This window comes from Trachemys scripta, unplaced genomic scaffold, assembly GCF_013100865.1.
Source record: "Trachemys scripta elegans isolate TJP31775 unplaced genomic scaffold, CAS_Tse_1.0 scaffold_26, whole genome shotgun sequence".
In the NCBI taxonomy this organism is placed as follows: Eukaryota; Metazoa; Chordata; order Testudines; family Emydidae; genus Trachemys; species Trachemys scripta.
Genome location: NW_023260511.1, coordinates 4,703,133 through 4,716,393, shown reverse-complemented (window position 1 = coordinate 4,716,393; position 13,261 = coordinate 4,703,133). Strand labels below are relative to the sequence as shown.

The 13,261-nt window shown below is 49.3% G+C and overlaps 1 protein-coding gene across 1 annotated transcript in view; it reads left to right on the top strand.

Moving 5' to 3' along the window:
* Positions 1-13,261, top strand: part of LOC117870370 (butyrophilin subfamily 3 member A2-like) — a 30,437-nt gene that overhangs the window by 13,991 nt on the left and 3,185 nt on the right. Inside the window, exons 5-10 of the mRNA XM_034757507.1 lie at positions 2,083-2,184; positions 2,401-2,457; positions 5,214-5,240; positions 11,896-11,922; positions 12,589-12,609; positions 12,759-12,785. Coding sequence (XP_034613398.1) covers positions 2,083-2,184; positions 2,401-2,457; positions 5,214-5,240; positions 11,896-11,922; positions 12,589-12,609; positions 12,759-12,785 — 261 coding nt within the window. The remainder of the gene's footprint in view (positions 1-2,082; positions 2,185-2,400; positions 2,458-5,213; positions 5,241-11,895; positions 11,923-12,588; positions 12,610-12,758; positions 12,786-13,261) is intronic.

The following is a 13,261-nucleotide window of genomic DNA, read 5'->3' as shown; positions in this document are numbered from 1 at the left end:
GACCTAGTGGTGTCTACACCTGGGGTTAGGTCAGCTTAAATACAGGGGTGTGAAATTTTTCACAGCTGTGAGTGATGTAATTAACCCAACCTAACTCTGTAGTGTAGAACATGTCTCAGACTCTGTAAGCCGTTTGACTTACTCCTTCATGAAACTCTGATTAAAAAAAAATTGCACTGTACAAAATCAATGTAGACCACATTATATGGATTAAAAGCTGGCTTACTGATAGATCTCAAAGTAATTGTAATGGGGAATCATCCTCCAATAGGGATGCTACCAGTGGGGGTCCAACAGTGATCTGTTCTGGGACAATGTTATTCAAGAGCTTTATCAAAGAGATGGAAGGAAAAGTAAAATTTGCAGGTGAGATGTAAATAATGATACAAGTACTACAGACAGACCTGGCTTGCTTGATAAGGTGGATTCACACTAACAACATGCTGTCATGGATACACAGGACCAGTGCAATGGCCCCAGCAAAAAATCCCACTTTCTCACACATGCATTTCCACATGGCCAAATGCCACATCACATATCTATGAACAAAGAATGTAGGTCACACTTGCTGGATGGGAGACTATCCTGGAAAGCAGTGACTCTGAAAAGGACTTGAATGTGAGCTCCCAGAGCAAGGCTGGAGCTAACACGGTGAATGCAACCTTTGAATGTATAAATGAGAATATCTAGCAGGAGAAAGGATGTTACATCACCTGTGTGTGTGGTGTTAGCCAGAACACTACTGGATACGATGTCCAGTTCTGGTGTACAGACCAGTGGCACAGCCAGGTGGAGGGAAGAGGGGGAGCGGAAAAAAAAGGCACCACCCGCTGCGGCGCTTTTACTGATGGGGCAGCGCTCCGGGTCTTTGGTGGCACCTCAGTGGCAGGACCTTCACTCGCTCCGCAGGTCTTTGGCGGCATTTCTGTGATGAAGCTTCAGTGCTGCCGAAGACACCCAAAGTGAGTGAAAGTCTCACCACCGAAGTGCCGCCAAAGATCCGTAGCGCCGCCCCGTCAATAAAAGCGATGCAGCAGGTGGCACCTTTTTTTTTTCCCGCTCCTGGGTGAGTAAAATTAAAAAGGTGCCACTTGGGCTCGGAGGGAGAGCAGCCACTCCCCCGCTCCCCTCCAGCTACACTACTGGTCCACACCTTCAAATGGTATGTTGACAAATTGGAAAGTGCTCAGAATATAGCTACAAGAAGGATTAGAGATCTGGAAACCTGCCTCGGGTCAGAAATGTAGGAGCTCAAGTTCTGTAATTTATTCAAGGGAAGGTTAAAAGGTGACTTGATCATGGTTTGTAAGTACCTACACAGGGAGGAAATTTCTGACAGTCTCTAATCTAGCAGACAAAGGCAGAACAAGATCTGATGGCTTGAAGCTGAAGCTAGACAAATTCAGACTAGAAATAAGGTGCAGATTTTAACAGTGACGGGAATTAACGATTGGAACAACTGCCCTGGGGACATGGTGGATTCGCCATCACCTGGAATCTTTCAACCCAAACTGGGTGTCTCTTTCTATAACATCCGCTCTAGCTGGAACAGAAGTTCTGAGCTGGATGCAGGGCTCACGGGGGGGAGGGGAGGGTCTCTGGCCTGGGCTATACAGGAGCTCAGATAGATGGTCATAATGGCCCCTTCTGGCCTTAACTCTGAATCCATGAACTCATAACACACTGGGGCCAGCTAGAAAAACAATTGTTCTCTGCTGAACTTATGTGGACTGGACTTGGAGACTTGGGAGCTGCATGACAGTGACCATCCGAATAGCCAGCTGGTGCAGGCAGGGCTGGGCAGACTGGGCATAGAGCTGCTGGCTGTTGGCTTGTAGCAGCAGGAGAGATTTGGGCAGAGCAGAGTCCTGGTTCTTGGAACTGATGCTGCGCTGGCTTCTCTGGTTTCAATGACTCCCATTTGTGGCTGTGATTTGAGTATGGAGGGGATGTTCCCTTCCATCCTGGGAATTTCTGAGGGTTTTTGAGCCAGGACTCAGCTGTCAAACCAAGTGGCAAGCCCCATTCTCCAGCTCCAGGATGGGACCATGCTCCTCACACACTGCACTCTCTGTTTGCCAGGTGACATCTTCCCCCGTGTTTCTCCCTGGCTGGCTGCATTCTGGGTATTGTTCACTCTGGTTCTCATTGCTGCTGGAGCTTGTGCATATCGCGAATACTCAGGTAATGGGAATGTGTAATTTGCATGTTTAGGGCCCAGCCCTAGATGACAATGGGCTGGGGCATGGGAACATTTTATGGTTCAGATATTTACCTTGTGTTGGTTTTAGGAAACTAACAAACTCACTGGGGTCCCTGGCCCTAGCTGTATTAGCGTATTGCTCAGTGTTTCCCCTTCCTTCCCTGTCTCACTGCAATGTCTGATTCTCTGCCTCACAGCAAAGCGAAGGGCCTCTCAGAAGAAACGATCTGAAGAGGAGACTCTGTTAAATATGAGTAGGTCTCTTGCTCTGTCTTTTGCTTTGTCTTAGATGGGTGAGCTCTGTGACTGGTTGGTATTGTCTGTTGTCTCAATGCAATGAAAGGGATGGAGCCAAGAGGTCTCTGCCTAGTGATTCCTCACCTCCCCACATTCTCACACACCCTGAGGGTAGCAGGTTGGCAAATGTATATTTTGCAGTAGAAACCCAATGGTCAGTGTTGTGAGAGTCCCTACATCTTGGTTTGTGGCACGTAGAAAGAATGGATTCAACATGCCAGCACAAACACTGGGGTTTTCACTACAAGGACATCCCAGAAGAGCCCTGAGGATCCTCCTTCTTTCATTTCCTTTGATGTCTGCCATGTCCCCTTCTGGCCACCATTCCTCTGGCCAGGGAAGTCTGGATGGGACTCCCCTAGCAATCAGTGCTGTTCTGTAACTAGCCAGAGGGGTCGCTGTGGAGTAACTGACCCCACCCCATGGTTCTACTGGTCCTGCTATACCAGCCCAAGTCCTGCTCTACACACAGCCCTGCACCAGTTTAACTCAAGGTGTGTTTTCAAACCTAATTAGTTAAACTGGTTCAAGAGTATGTGTAGACAAGGGCTAAGGAGTGACAGACTCCCCCAGGTCTCCTGTCTGTTGGTGCATATCACTAACCAGCAGTCGGGTTGCCAGGTGTTTGGTTTTCGACCAGAAATTCTGGTTGAAAAGGGGACCTGGCAGTGTCCAGTCAGAAGTCCTGACCAGACACCAAAAGTCAGGTTGCTGCAATCGGCCTTCGCTGCTGCCATGGATGGAGCTGGAACACAAAGAGCAGCAGCCGAAGGAAGAGCTGTTGGACAGAAGCTTCTGTGAGGAACTGGCTGTCTCCCATGGAGAGGTACCACCTGAGGGATCCGCGTTTTATATAGCAGTGGGGATGCCCCTGCAGCCCCTTGCCCTCTCAGCCTCCTGGGCCCTGGCTCTCTCTGCAGCTCGCTCCCTAGGGGATCACCCCACCCTGCCCCTCTTGCCCCCAGCCCTTCATTAGGCCTGGGTACATGGAAAGAATGCAGCATATCTTTGTACTGTGTCAATGACTCCTGAACTGGTGGGTGCTATGTCTAATTGCTGCCCACTGTCTCTTTCTTTGCTGGACAATTAGATGACAATTAACTTGGAAAAGCCCAGAGGCCTCAGAGCAGAGAAGGAGGGATGAGCGACCTCTAGGTTTCAGTACTGTGCAAAGCCGGTTAACTTTTCTTTTCAGCTGCCTATAAACAAACCTAGTGGAGAAAAGGGTTTCTTCCCCACATCTCCCCTCCCCCAATTGGTTATGATTTTAATGGACCCAGAAGCAAAATAATTCTGTAATCAAAAAGACAAGTTTCCTGCTTTCCCTTCCACAAAGATCTATTTCCAACCCAGGTAATTTGTTATTTATTATCTGTAGTAACTATGTTCTCACATTTGAATAATATACTGTAGTGGTGTCGGAGTTCTTTGGACATCCCTCAGCTCTATTGAGGTGTTGGGAGTGAATGCTAGACCCTTGGTTAATTACCTTTACCTTACTTCATGTGCCCATCTTTTGTTCATTAATTTTTGAAGAGTTAAATTAGATTTTCAAAACCCGGTTTTAAAATGATGTTCACTCCGACAATTGCAATTTAATTGTCCAAACGGGGAAATGGATGCCTTGAAACATGGGATCTAATTTTAAAATTGTATAAAAAATGTGGCATTATAAATGGGAAATATTTTAAAAGGTTTCACCAGCATCCCCATTACTGGTTTCAGAGTAGCAGCCGTGTTAGTCTGTATCCGCAAAAAGAACAGGAGTACTTGTGGCACCTTAGAGACTAACAAATGTATTAGAGCATAAGCTTTCGTGGGCTCCCACAAAAGCTTATGCTCTAATAAATTTGTTAGTCTCTAAGGTGCCACAAGTACTCCTATTCTTTTATCCCCATTATTGTTACCCAGGATTCTGCCTCAAGCAGTAACACAGGAGGGAGAGGGCAATGGACAAATTAGTGTTCAGGGGTACTTCAAACAAAAAGGCATTTACTTTTAAATTATCTCGTTGATGCCTAATTGACAATCTAATAGCATGTATCAGTACATCAAAGCCTCGCTGAATAAACTTGTTAGCATTTCTAAGGGGGACACTGAGCATTCCAAACAGTGATAAGGTTTCTTATCAGCCATAGGTCAAGGCTCCCCACAACCCCCACTATGCCCTGATTGGGCAGGTAGGCAGGCTCCATGCTGGCTCCCAGCCTGGCTGTGCAGGCTGCAAGTGAGACCTGGCGATGTGGGGAGGGGGGAATGAGCGTACAGGGGCTGTAGTGTCCAGTTTTGAAACATTAGAAAGTTGGCAACCCTAAACAGCAGCCCTGCTCCTATCAAACTTGCCAGCTCTTGCACTGGGTTTGGGAGCGCAGCTCTGGGCTATCTGTAACTAACTCCAGTTGTTAGGGAGTGTACAGAACCATGCAGTGCATGTCCAGGGGTTCCCAACAGTCCCTTATTACAAAGGACGTCCCTTATTTTTCATCACTGTACAATTAGGAGTTTCTGAGAGCTGCAAATAGCAGCAAGAAATATCCCTGGCAAATGTAGGTCAGTATTGCCTAATAATAATAATTATTAATTAATAATTAATTAATAATAAATATAATATAATCTGGGAGGATGTATGGGGGGTGCTAAGAAAGCAGTCCCTTATTTTTGAAATACAATGTTGGCAACCCTATGTGTGTCTCTTTTCTTTTCCCCATTTCAGAGAGTGACAAGGAGACCTTGGAATCAGGTACTTGGCTAAACCTCTAGTAAATGTGTGTCTGCACTTTCATGCTATAACAGGTCAGTTTATGGGGGTGTGAATAGCAATGCACACCAAAGTGCTGCATTGTAAAAACCTCATGGGGATGCTGTGGGTGTGAATTAAAAGGTTGCTAGTTTGCATTATGTTGTCCTGTTTGAAGAAGGTTACATTAGTGCGAACTAGGTACTGTTTAGTGCACACCAGCCACATCCACCTGGGGCAGTTACAGCGCGGCACTTTGATGTGGGCTGCAAATCACACCCCTGTATACCAAATTAAGAAGCTGTGTAGACAAGCCCTGAGTCAGGGGCTGGGCGAACTTCCTCCATCAGTTGTGTGGTTATATCTTAATTCTGAACTGCAAAATCCCTGCTCTCCCATTGCTGGGTTCCCTGCATGCACACAGCTCTTCCACTACCCCTCAGTCCTCACCCATTGCCTCCCTGCTATCTCAGCCCTCAGCTCCCTACAGCACTGCCAGTGTTTCTGAGCCCTTGTCTACACTACAGGGATAAATTGATCTAAGTTACTCAATTTGACTTATGTGAATAGCATAACTCAAGTCGACATAGCTTAGATCTACTTACCAAGGGGACCACACTACGTGACGTTGATGGGAGACGCTCTCGTCGACTCCCCTTACTCTTCTCATTCTCCTGGAGTACAGGAGTCAATGGGAGAGTGATCGGCGGTTGATGTAGTGTGTCTATTTGAACAACAAAGAGTCTGGTGGCACCTTAAAGACTAACAGATTTATTTGGGCATAAGCTTTCGTGAGTAAAAACTTCACTTCTTCGGATGCATAGAGTGAAAGCTACAGATGCAGGCGATTGCCGTGCATTGATCCCCCGGTAAGTGTAGACAAGCCCTGAATCCCCACCCCAACATCGCTGCTATCTCAGCCCTGGATTCCTCAGTCCTGGGGTATGTCTACACTACGAAATTAGGTCTAATTTATAGAAGCCAGTTTTATAGAAATCGGTTGTATACAGCCGATTGTGTGTGTCCCCACATAAAATGCTCTAAGTGCATGAAGTCGGCGAACCGCGTCCACAGTACCGAGGCTAGCGTCGACTTCCAGAGCGTTGCACTATGGGTAGCCATCCCACAGTTCCCGCAGTCTCCCCACCCATTGGAATTCTGGGTTGAGATCCCAATGCCTGAATGATGCAAAACAGTGTCGCGCGGGGTACTGGGTACATGTCGTCAGGCACCTCCCCCTCCATCAGAGCAACGGCAGACAATCGATTTGCGCCTTTTTACCTGGGTTACCTGTGCAGACAACATACCACGCCAAGCATGGAGCCCGCTCAGCTCAGCTCAGCTCACCATCACCATATGTCCTCTGGGTGCCGGCAGACGTGGGGCTGCATTGCACACAACAGCAGCCCCTTGCCTTTTGGTAGAAGATGGTATATTACAACTGGTATCCGTCGTCCTCGTACTGCAGTGGCTGTCAATCATGGGCACCTGGGCAGTCTCGACGATGATGGCTATCAGTCGTAGTATGCTATTTTCTGCCAAGCGCCCAGTATTTTCTGCCAAACACCCAGAAGATGCCGAGGGCTATCAGTCATGCTGCACCATCGTCTTCCAGCTTAAGACGTAAAAAAATAGATTTGTTCTGTATTCATTTGCTTCCGCCTCCCTCCGTGAAATCAACGGCCTGCTAAACCCAGGGTTTTGGTTCAATCTTGGGGGGGGGCATTCTGTGTGACAGTTGTTTGTGTTTCTCCCTGATGCACAGCCAACTTTGTTGATTTTAATTCCCTGTACCTGTACGCCATGTTGTCACTCGCCCCTCCCTCCCTCCGTCCATCAGATACTAGTTTCGCGCCTTTTTTCAGACCAGACTCCATAGCACTGGTATCATGGAGCCTGCTCAGATCACCGCGGTAATTATGAACACTATGAACACCACGCGCATTGTCCTGGAGTATATGCAGAGCCAGGACATACCAAAGCAAAACCAGGACCAGCCGAGGAGGCGATTGCAGGGCGGCGACAAGAGTGATGAGGAAATTGATATAGACATAGACCTCTCACAAAGTACAGGCCCCAGCAATGTGCAAATCATGGTGTTACTGGGGCAGGTTCATGCCATGGAACGCAGATTCTGGGCCCGGGAAACAAGCACAGACTGGTGGGACCGCATCGTGCTGCAGGTGTGGGATGATTCCCAGTGGCTGCGAAACTTTTGCATGCGTAAGGGCACTTTCATGGAACTTTGTGACTTGCTTTCCCCTGCCCTGAAGCACCAGAATACCAGGATGAGAGCAGCCATCACAGTTCAGAAGCGAGTTGTGATAGCCCTGTGGAAGCTTGCAACGCCAGACAGCTACCGGTCAGTCGGGAATCAATTTGGAGTGGGCAAATCTACTGTGGGGGCTGCTGTGATCCAAGTTGCCAGGGCAATGAAAGACCTGCTGATATCAAGGGTAGTGGCTCTGGGAAACGTGCAGGCCGTAGTGGATGGCTTTGCTGAAATTAGATTCCCAAACTGTGGTCGGGCGATAGACGGAACCCATATCCCTATATTGGCACCGGAGCACCAAGCCACCGAGTACATAAACTGCAAGGGGTACTTTTCAATGCACCATCCTGGTGGATCACAAGGGACGTTTCACCAACATCAACGTGGGATGGCCGGGAAAGATACATGATGCTCGCGTCTTCAGGCACTCTGGTCTGTTTCGAAAGCTGGAGGAAGGGACTTTCTTCTCGGACCAGAAAATAACCGTTGGGGATGTTGAAATGCCTATCGTGATCCTTGGGGACCCAGCCTACCTCTTAATGCCATGGCTCATGAAGCCATACACAGGAAGCATGGACAGTAGTCAGGACCTGTTCAACTACAGGCTGAGCAAGTGCCGAATGGTGGTGGAATGTGCATTTGGACGTTTAAAAGCGCGCTGGCGCAGCTTACTGACTCGCTCAGACCTCAGCGAAAAAAATATCCCCATTGTTATTGCTGCTTGCTGTGCGCTCCACAATATCTGTGAGAGTAAGGGGGAAACATTTATGGCAGAGTGGGAGGTTGAGGCACATTGCCTGGCTGCTGATTACGCGCAGCCAGACACCAGGGTGGTTAGAAGAGCACAGCAGGATGCAGTGCGCATCAGAGAAACTTTGAAAACGAGTTTTGTGACTGGCCAGGCTACGGTGTGAAACTTCTGTTTGTTTCTCCGTGATGAACCCTCCGCCCCACCTGGTTGACTCTACTTCCCTGTAAACCAAAAACCCCACCCTCCCCTCCCCCTTCGAGCACCGCTTGCAGAGGCAATAAAGTCATTGTTACTCCACATTCATGCAATCTTTATTAATTCATCACACAACTAGGGGGATAATTGCCATGGTAGCCCGGGATGGGTCGGGGAGGAGGGAAGGAAAAGGACACACTGCAGTTTAAAACTTTAACTCTTATTGAAGGCCAGCCTTTCGATGCTTGGGCAATCATCTGGGGTGGAGTGACTGGGTGGCCGGAAGCCCCCCCACCGTGTTCTTGGGCGTCTGGGTGAGGAGGCTATGGAACTTGGGGAGGAGGGCTGTTGGTTACACAGGGGCTGTAGCGGTGGTCTCTGCTCCTGCTGCCTTTCCTGCAGCTCAACCATACGCTGGAGCATATCAGTTTGATGCTCCAGCAGCCGGAGCATCGACTCTTGTCTTCTGTCTGCAAGCTGACGCCACCTATCATCTTCAGCATGCCACTTGCTCTGTTCATCCCGTGATTCAGCCCGCCACCTCTCCTCTCGTTCATACTGTGCTTTTCTGTAGTCTGACATTGACTGCCTCCACGCATTCTGCTGTGCTCTTTCAGCATGGGAGGACATCTGGAGCTCCGTGAACATGTCATCCCGAGTCCGCCATTTTCTTCTTCTAATCTTCACTAGCCTCTGGGAAGGAGAAACATTTGCAGCTGGTGGAGGAGAAGGGAGAGGTGGTTAAAAAAGACACATTTTAGAGAACAATGGGTACACTCTTTCACATTAAATTTTGCTGTTCACGTTACACAGCACATATGCTTTTGTTACAAGGTTGCATTTTTCCTCTTATATTGAGGGCCTGCCAGTTTGGTGTGAGAGATCACTCACGCAGTGCCAGGCAACAGATTTCGGCTTGCAGACAGCCATGGTAAGCCACAGTCTTTTGGCTTTTTTCACCTTCTTAACATGTGGGAATGGTTTCAAACAGTAGCGCCCTCATTTCCCATACCGAGCACCCATTGGGTTGGCCATTTAAAATGGGTTTGCAATGTAAAAGGAGGGGCTGCGGTTCCTGGGTTAACATGCAGCACAAACCCAACTAACTCCCCTCCCTCGCACACACCCAATTCTCTGGGATGATCACTTCACCCTTCCCCCCCACCGCGTGGCTAACAGTGGGGAACATTTCTGTTCAGCCGAGCAGGAACGGGCACCTGTGAATGTCCCCTTAATAAAATCACCCCATTTCAACCAGGTGACCGTGAATGATATCACTCTCCTGAGGATAACAAAGAGCGATAAGGAATGGATGTTGTCTGAATGCCAGGAAACACCAGGACCATACGCTGCCATGCTTTGTTATGCAATGATTCCAGACTACGTGCTACTGGCCTGGCGTGGTAAAGTGTCCTACCATGGCGGACGGGATAAGGCAGCCCTCCCCAGAATCCTTTTGCAAAGGCTTTGGGAGTACATGAAGGAGAGCTTTCTGGAGATGTCCCTGGAGGATTTCTGCTCCGTCCCCATACACGTTAACAGACTTTTCCAGTAGCTGTACTGGCCGTGATTGCCAGGGCAAATTAATCATTAATCATTAAACACGCTTGCTTTTAAACCATGTGTAATATTTACAAAGGTACACTCACCAGAGGTCCCCGGTGTGCCCTCAGGGTCTGGAAGCACGCCTTGGGTGAGTTCGGGGGTTACTGGCTCCAGGTCCAGGGTGATAAACATATCCTGGCTGTTGGGGAAACCGGTTTCTCTGCTTCCTTGCTGCTGTGAGCTATCCACATTATCTTCATCCTCCTCTTCCTCGTACCCCAAACCCTCTTCCCTGTGTGTTTCTTCAGTGAAGGAGTCATAGCACACCGTTGGGGTAGTGGTGGCTGCACCCCATAGCATGGCATGCAGCTCCTCGTAGAAGCCGCATGTTTGCGGCTGTGCCCCGGACCTTCCGTTTGCCTCTCTGGCTTTGTGGTAGGCTTGCCGTAGCTCCTTAATTTTCACGCGGCACTGCTGTGCGTCCCTGTTATGGTCTCGGTCCTTCATGGCCTTGGAGACCTTTTCTAATATTTTGCCATTTCTTTTACTGCTACGGAGTTCAGCTAGCACTGATTCATCTCCCCATACGGCAAGCAGATCCCGATCCTCCCGTTCGGTCCATGCTGGATCTCTTTTGCTATCCTGGGACTCCATCACGATTACCTGTGCTGATGAGCTCTGCGTGGTCACCTGTGCTCTCCACGCTGGGCAAACAGGAAATGAAATTCAAACGTTCGCGGGGCTTTTCCTGTCTACCTGGTCAGTGCATCTGAGTTGAGAGTGCTGTCCAGAGCGGTCACAATGAAGCACTGTGGGATAGCTCCTGGAGGCCAATAACGTCGTATTCTGTCCACACTACCCCAATTCCGACCCGCTAAGGCCGATTTTATCGCTAATCCCCTCGTCGGAGGTGGAGTATAGAAACCGGTTTAAAGGGCCCCTGAAGTTGAAAGAAAAGGCTTCATCGTGTGAATGTGTCCAGGCTTAATTCGATTTAATGCTGCTAAAGTCGACCTAAACTCGTAGTGTAGACCAGGCCCTGGCCTCTTCTTCTTCTTCCTTCCCTGCTACTCTAGGCCTGGCCCACAAATGAACAGAGACTCCAAACCCTACTACGCTCTGTATGGACTCTGTGAGGTGCACTCTGATGGGCCCCACCACCCACATTGTGGACAGTAAATCCAGTGCCCACAAAGCCCCATTGAGCCCTTCCCCAGCTAAGCTCCTGCCAACCACTGATCCTAGAGTTACACACTTTTGCGAATCAGCACCACAAGGGATTGGGCACAGCCCAGAAATAGGAGGTCTGAGGCCGGGTGACAGGCTGAAGCAGTGCAAGTCTCTCTCTATATAATACATGTTCTGAAGTGACACTCTCTTTCCTCATTCCCTGAAATGGCAGCATCTGGGGTGCTGCCCCAGGCAATTTGTGGGTCCTCTTTAGGGGCTGATCTGGGATCTTGTCTCTTGTCCATTAACGACAGTTTTGTCTGCCATGTCCTGTCACTTCTGAGATCCTTGGCTCATCGGGTACGTCTTCCCAGCGTGAGTATCCAGACACACGCTAGCTCTGCTTGAGCTAGTGCAGTAACAATAGCAGTGTGGCTGGGGTAGCAGAGGAAGCAGCTCAGGGTAGCCACCTGTGTACGTGCCCAGGGGGTTTAAGGGGGTTTGTACTTGAGCAACTAGCCTACGCAACTGCACATGCTACCCCCCGCTAACCTGCTGCTTTTAGTGCACAAGCTCGAGCAGAACTAACACTGGTCTGTGCCAAACTGGGAAGCTCACTCCCAGCTGCAGTGTAGACATACCCAGAGTTTGGAACAGCCCCATGTCACTGTGCTTAGAACAACCCATGCTGAACCCATGATGGTCTCCTTTTCTTCTCTCCCCAGAAAGCCAGATGCTGCGTGAGAGGCTTGGTAAGATCATCCACCTTCCCATTAGAGCTCCTGGGCAGAGGCTTCATATTTGTTTCTAAGGCCGGATCCCAGAGATGAGCGCCAGTCCTCTCCAGGTCCAACTATCCCCTAGTTATACCTGCAGTGTGTAGCTTTGATGCTCCAAAGGGTTATTAGTAATTCCCTTTAGAAGGGTTGTAGACATCAGAGCTGTTTCCAGATCCAGACCATCCAGGTTAGATGCTTGTCAAATCCCACTTGGGATTTGTATCCTGCCATGTCCCTTTAAAATCCCCAATCTGCTGGGGACACCATGGCCAAACAGCAGCTTCTTACAGGCCTGAATTCTGCTCTAGGTAACACCGGTGTAAACCAGATTTGCTGCAGTGAAGCACATGGAGTTATTGTGAATTACAGCAGTGTCACTGAGAGCAACATTTACTCCAGTCCCTGATACTAAGAGACAATATAAAGCCTTCCTTGAGAGCAGGTCCTTGCCATTAGCAGAGATCTCTGGTCTCTGGGGTGAAAGGGCCTGTTTTTCACTTCATGCAGCCAGGACATTTCTCCTTTGGCAGTGAGGGCCCATGAACCATGTGTAAAGCAATCACACGGTCACAGAGCAGCCCCCAGAACTGAGCCCTCTATGTAAATGACAGGGAATAACTCCATCTCTTTCCATTTCAGACAGGGAGGTCGCAGAGCTAGGTAAGGGGACGTGTTTCCATGTCACATTTCACATCACTTGGTTCCTTTCTATCTGCCAATGACCCCTCTCCCAGAAAAGCATCTTCCGTGGGAGCGAGTTCCCTGTGTTTGCCGGGCCCCTGACCATGTTTGTTCCTCTTCCTTTGCAGAGTTCAGGAGGGCTCGGAGCTACATGGGTGAGTGAGGCTGTGAGGGGCTGAGCAGACACTGCACTGGAGTTAGTGGTATCAGCATTACATAGCTGAGGTGACGCCACGTTGGGGTTAGTGGTATCGGTGTTACGTAGCTGAACTGTCAGAGGTGTGGGGTCCCCGGGGAGCAGGAGGAGCAGGGCGTGTGCTGGCTGCAGAGCCATGGGGCTGGATGCGGGAAATGGTCCCTGATCAAGCTGCCCTGAGCTGTAAGTCTCACCCCGGGCAGCTCCCTCACAATCCTTCCCCCCTCAGCTAGTCCTGACACCACTGCACACACCTCTCATTGGTCCTTGTCAAGGCTGCTTCCCCACTCTGAACTTTAGGGTACAGATGTGGGGGCCTGCATGAAACTTCTAAGCTTAACTACCAGCTTAGATCTGGTCCGCTGCCACCACTCCCAAATGTGCTAATTCCCTTCCCTGGGTAGCCTTGAGAGACTCTTCTCCAATTCCCTGGTG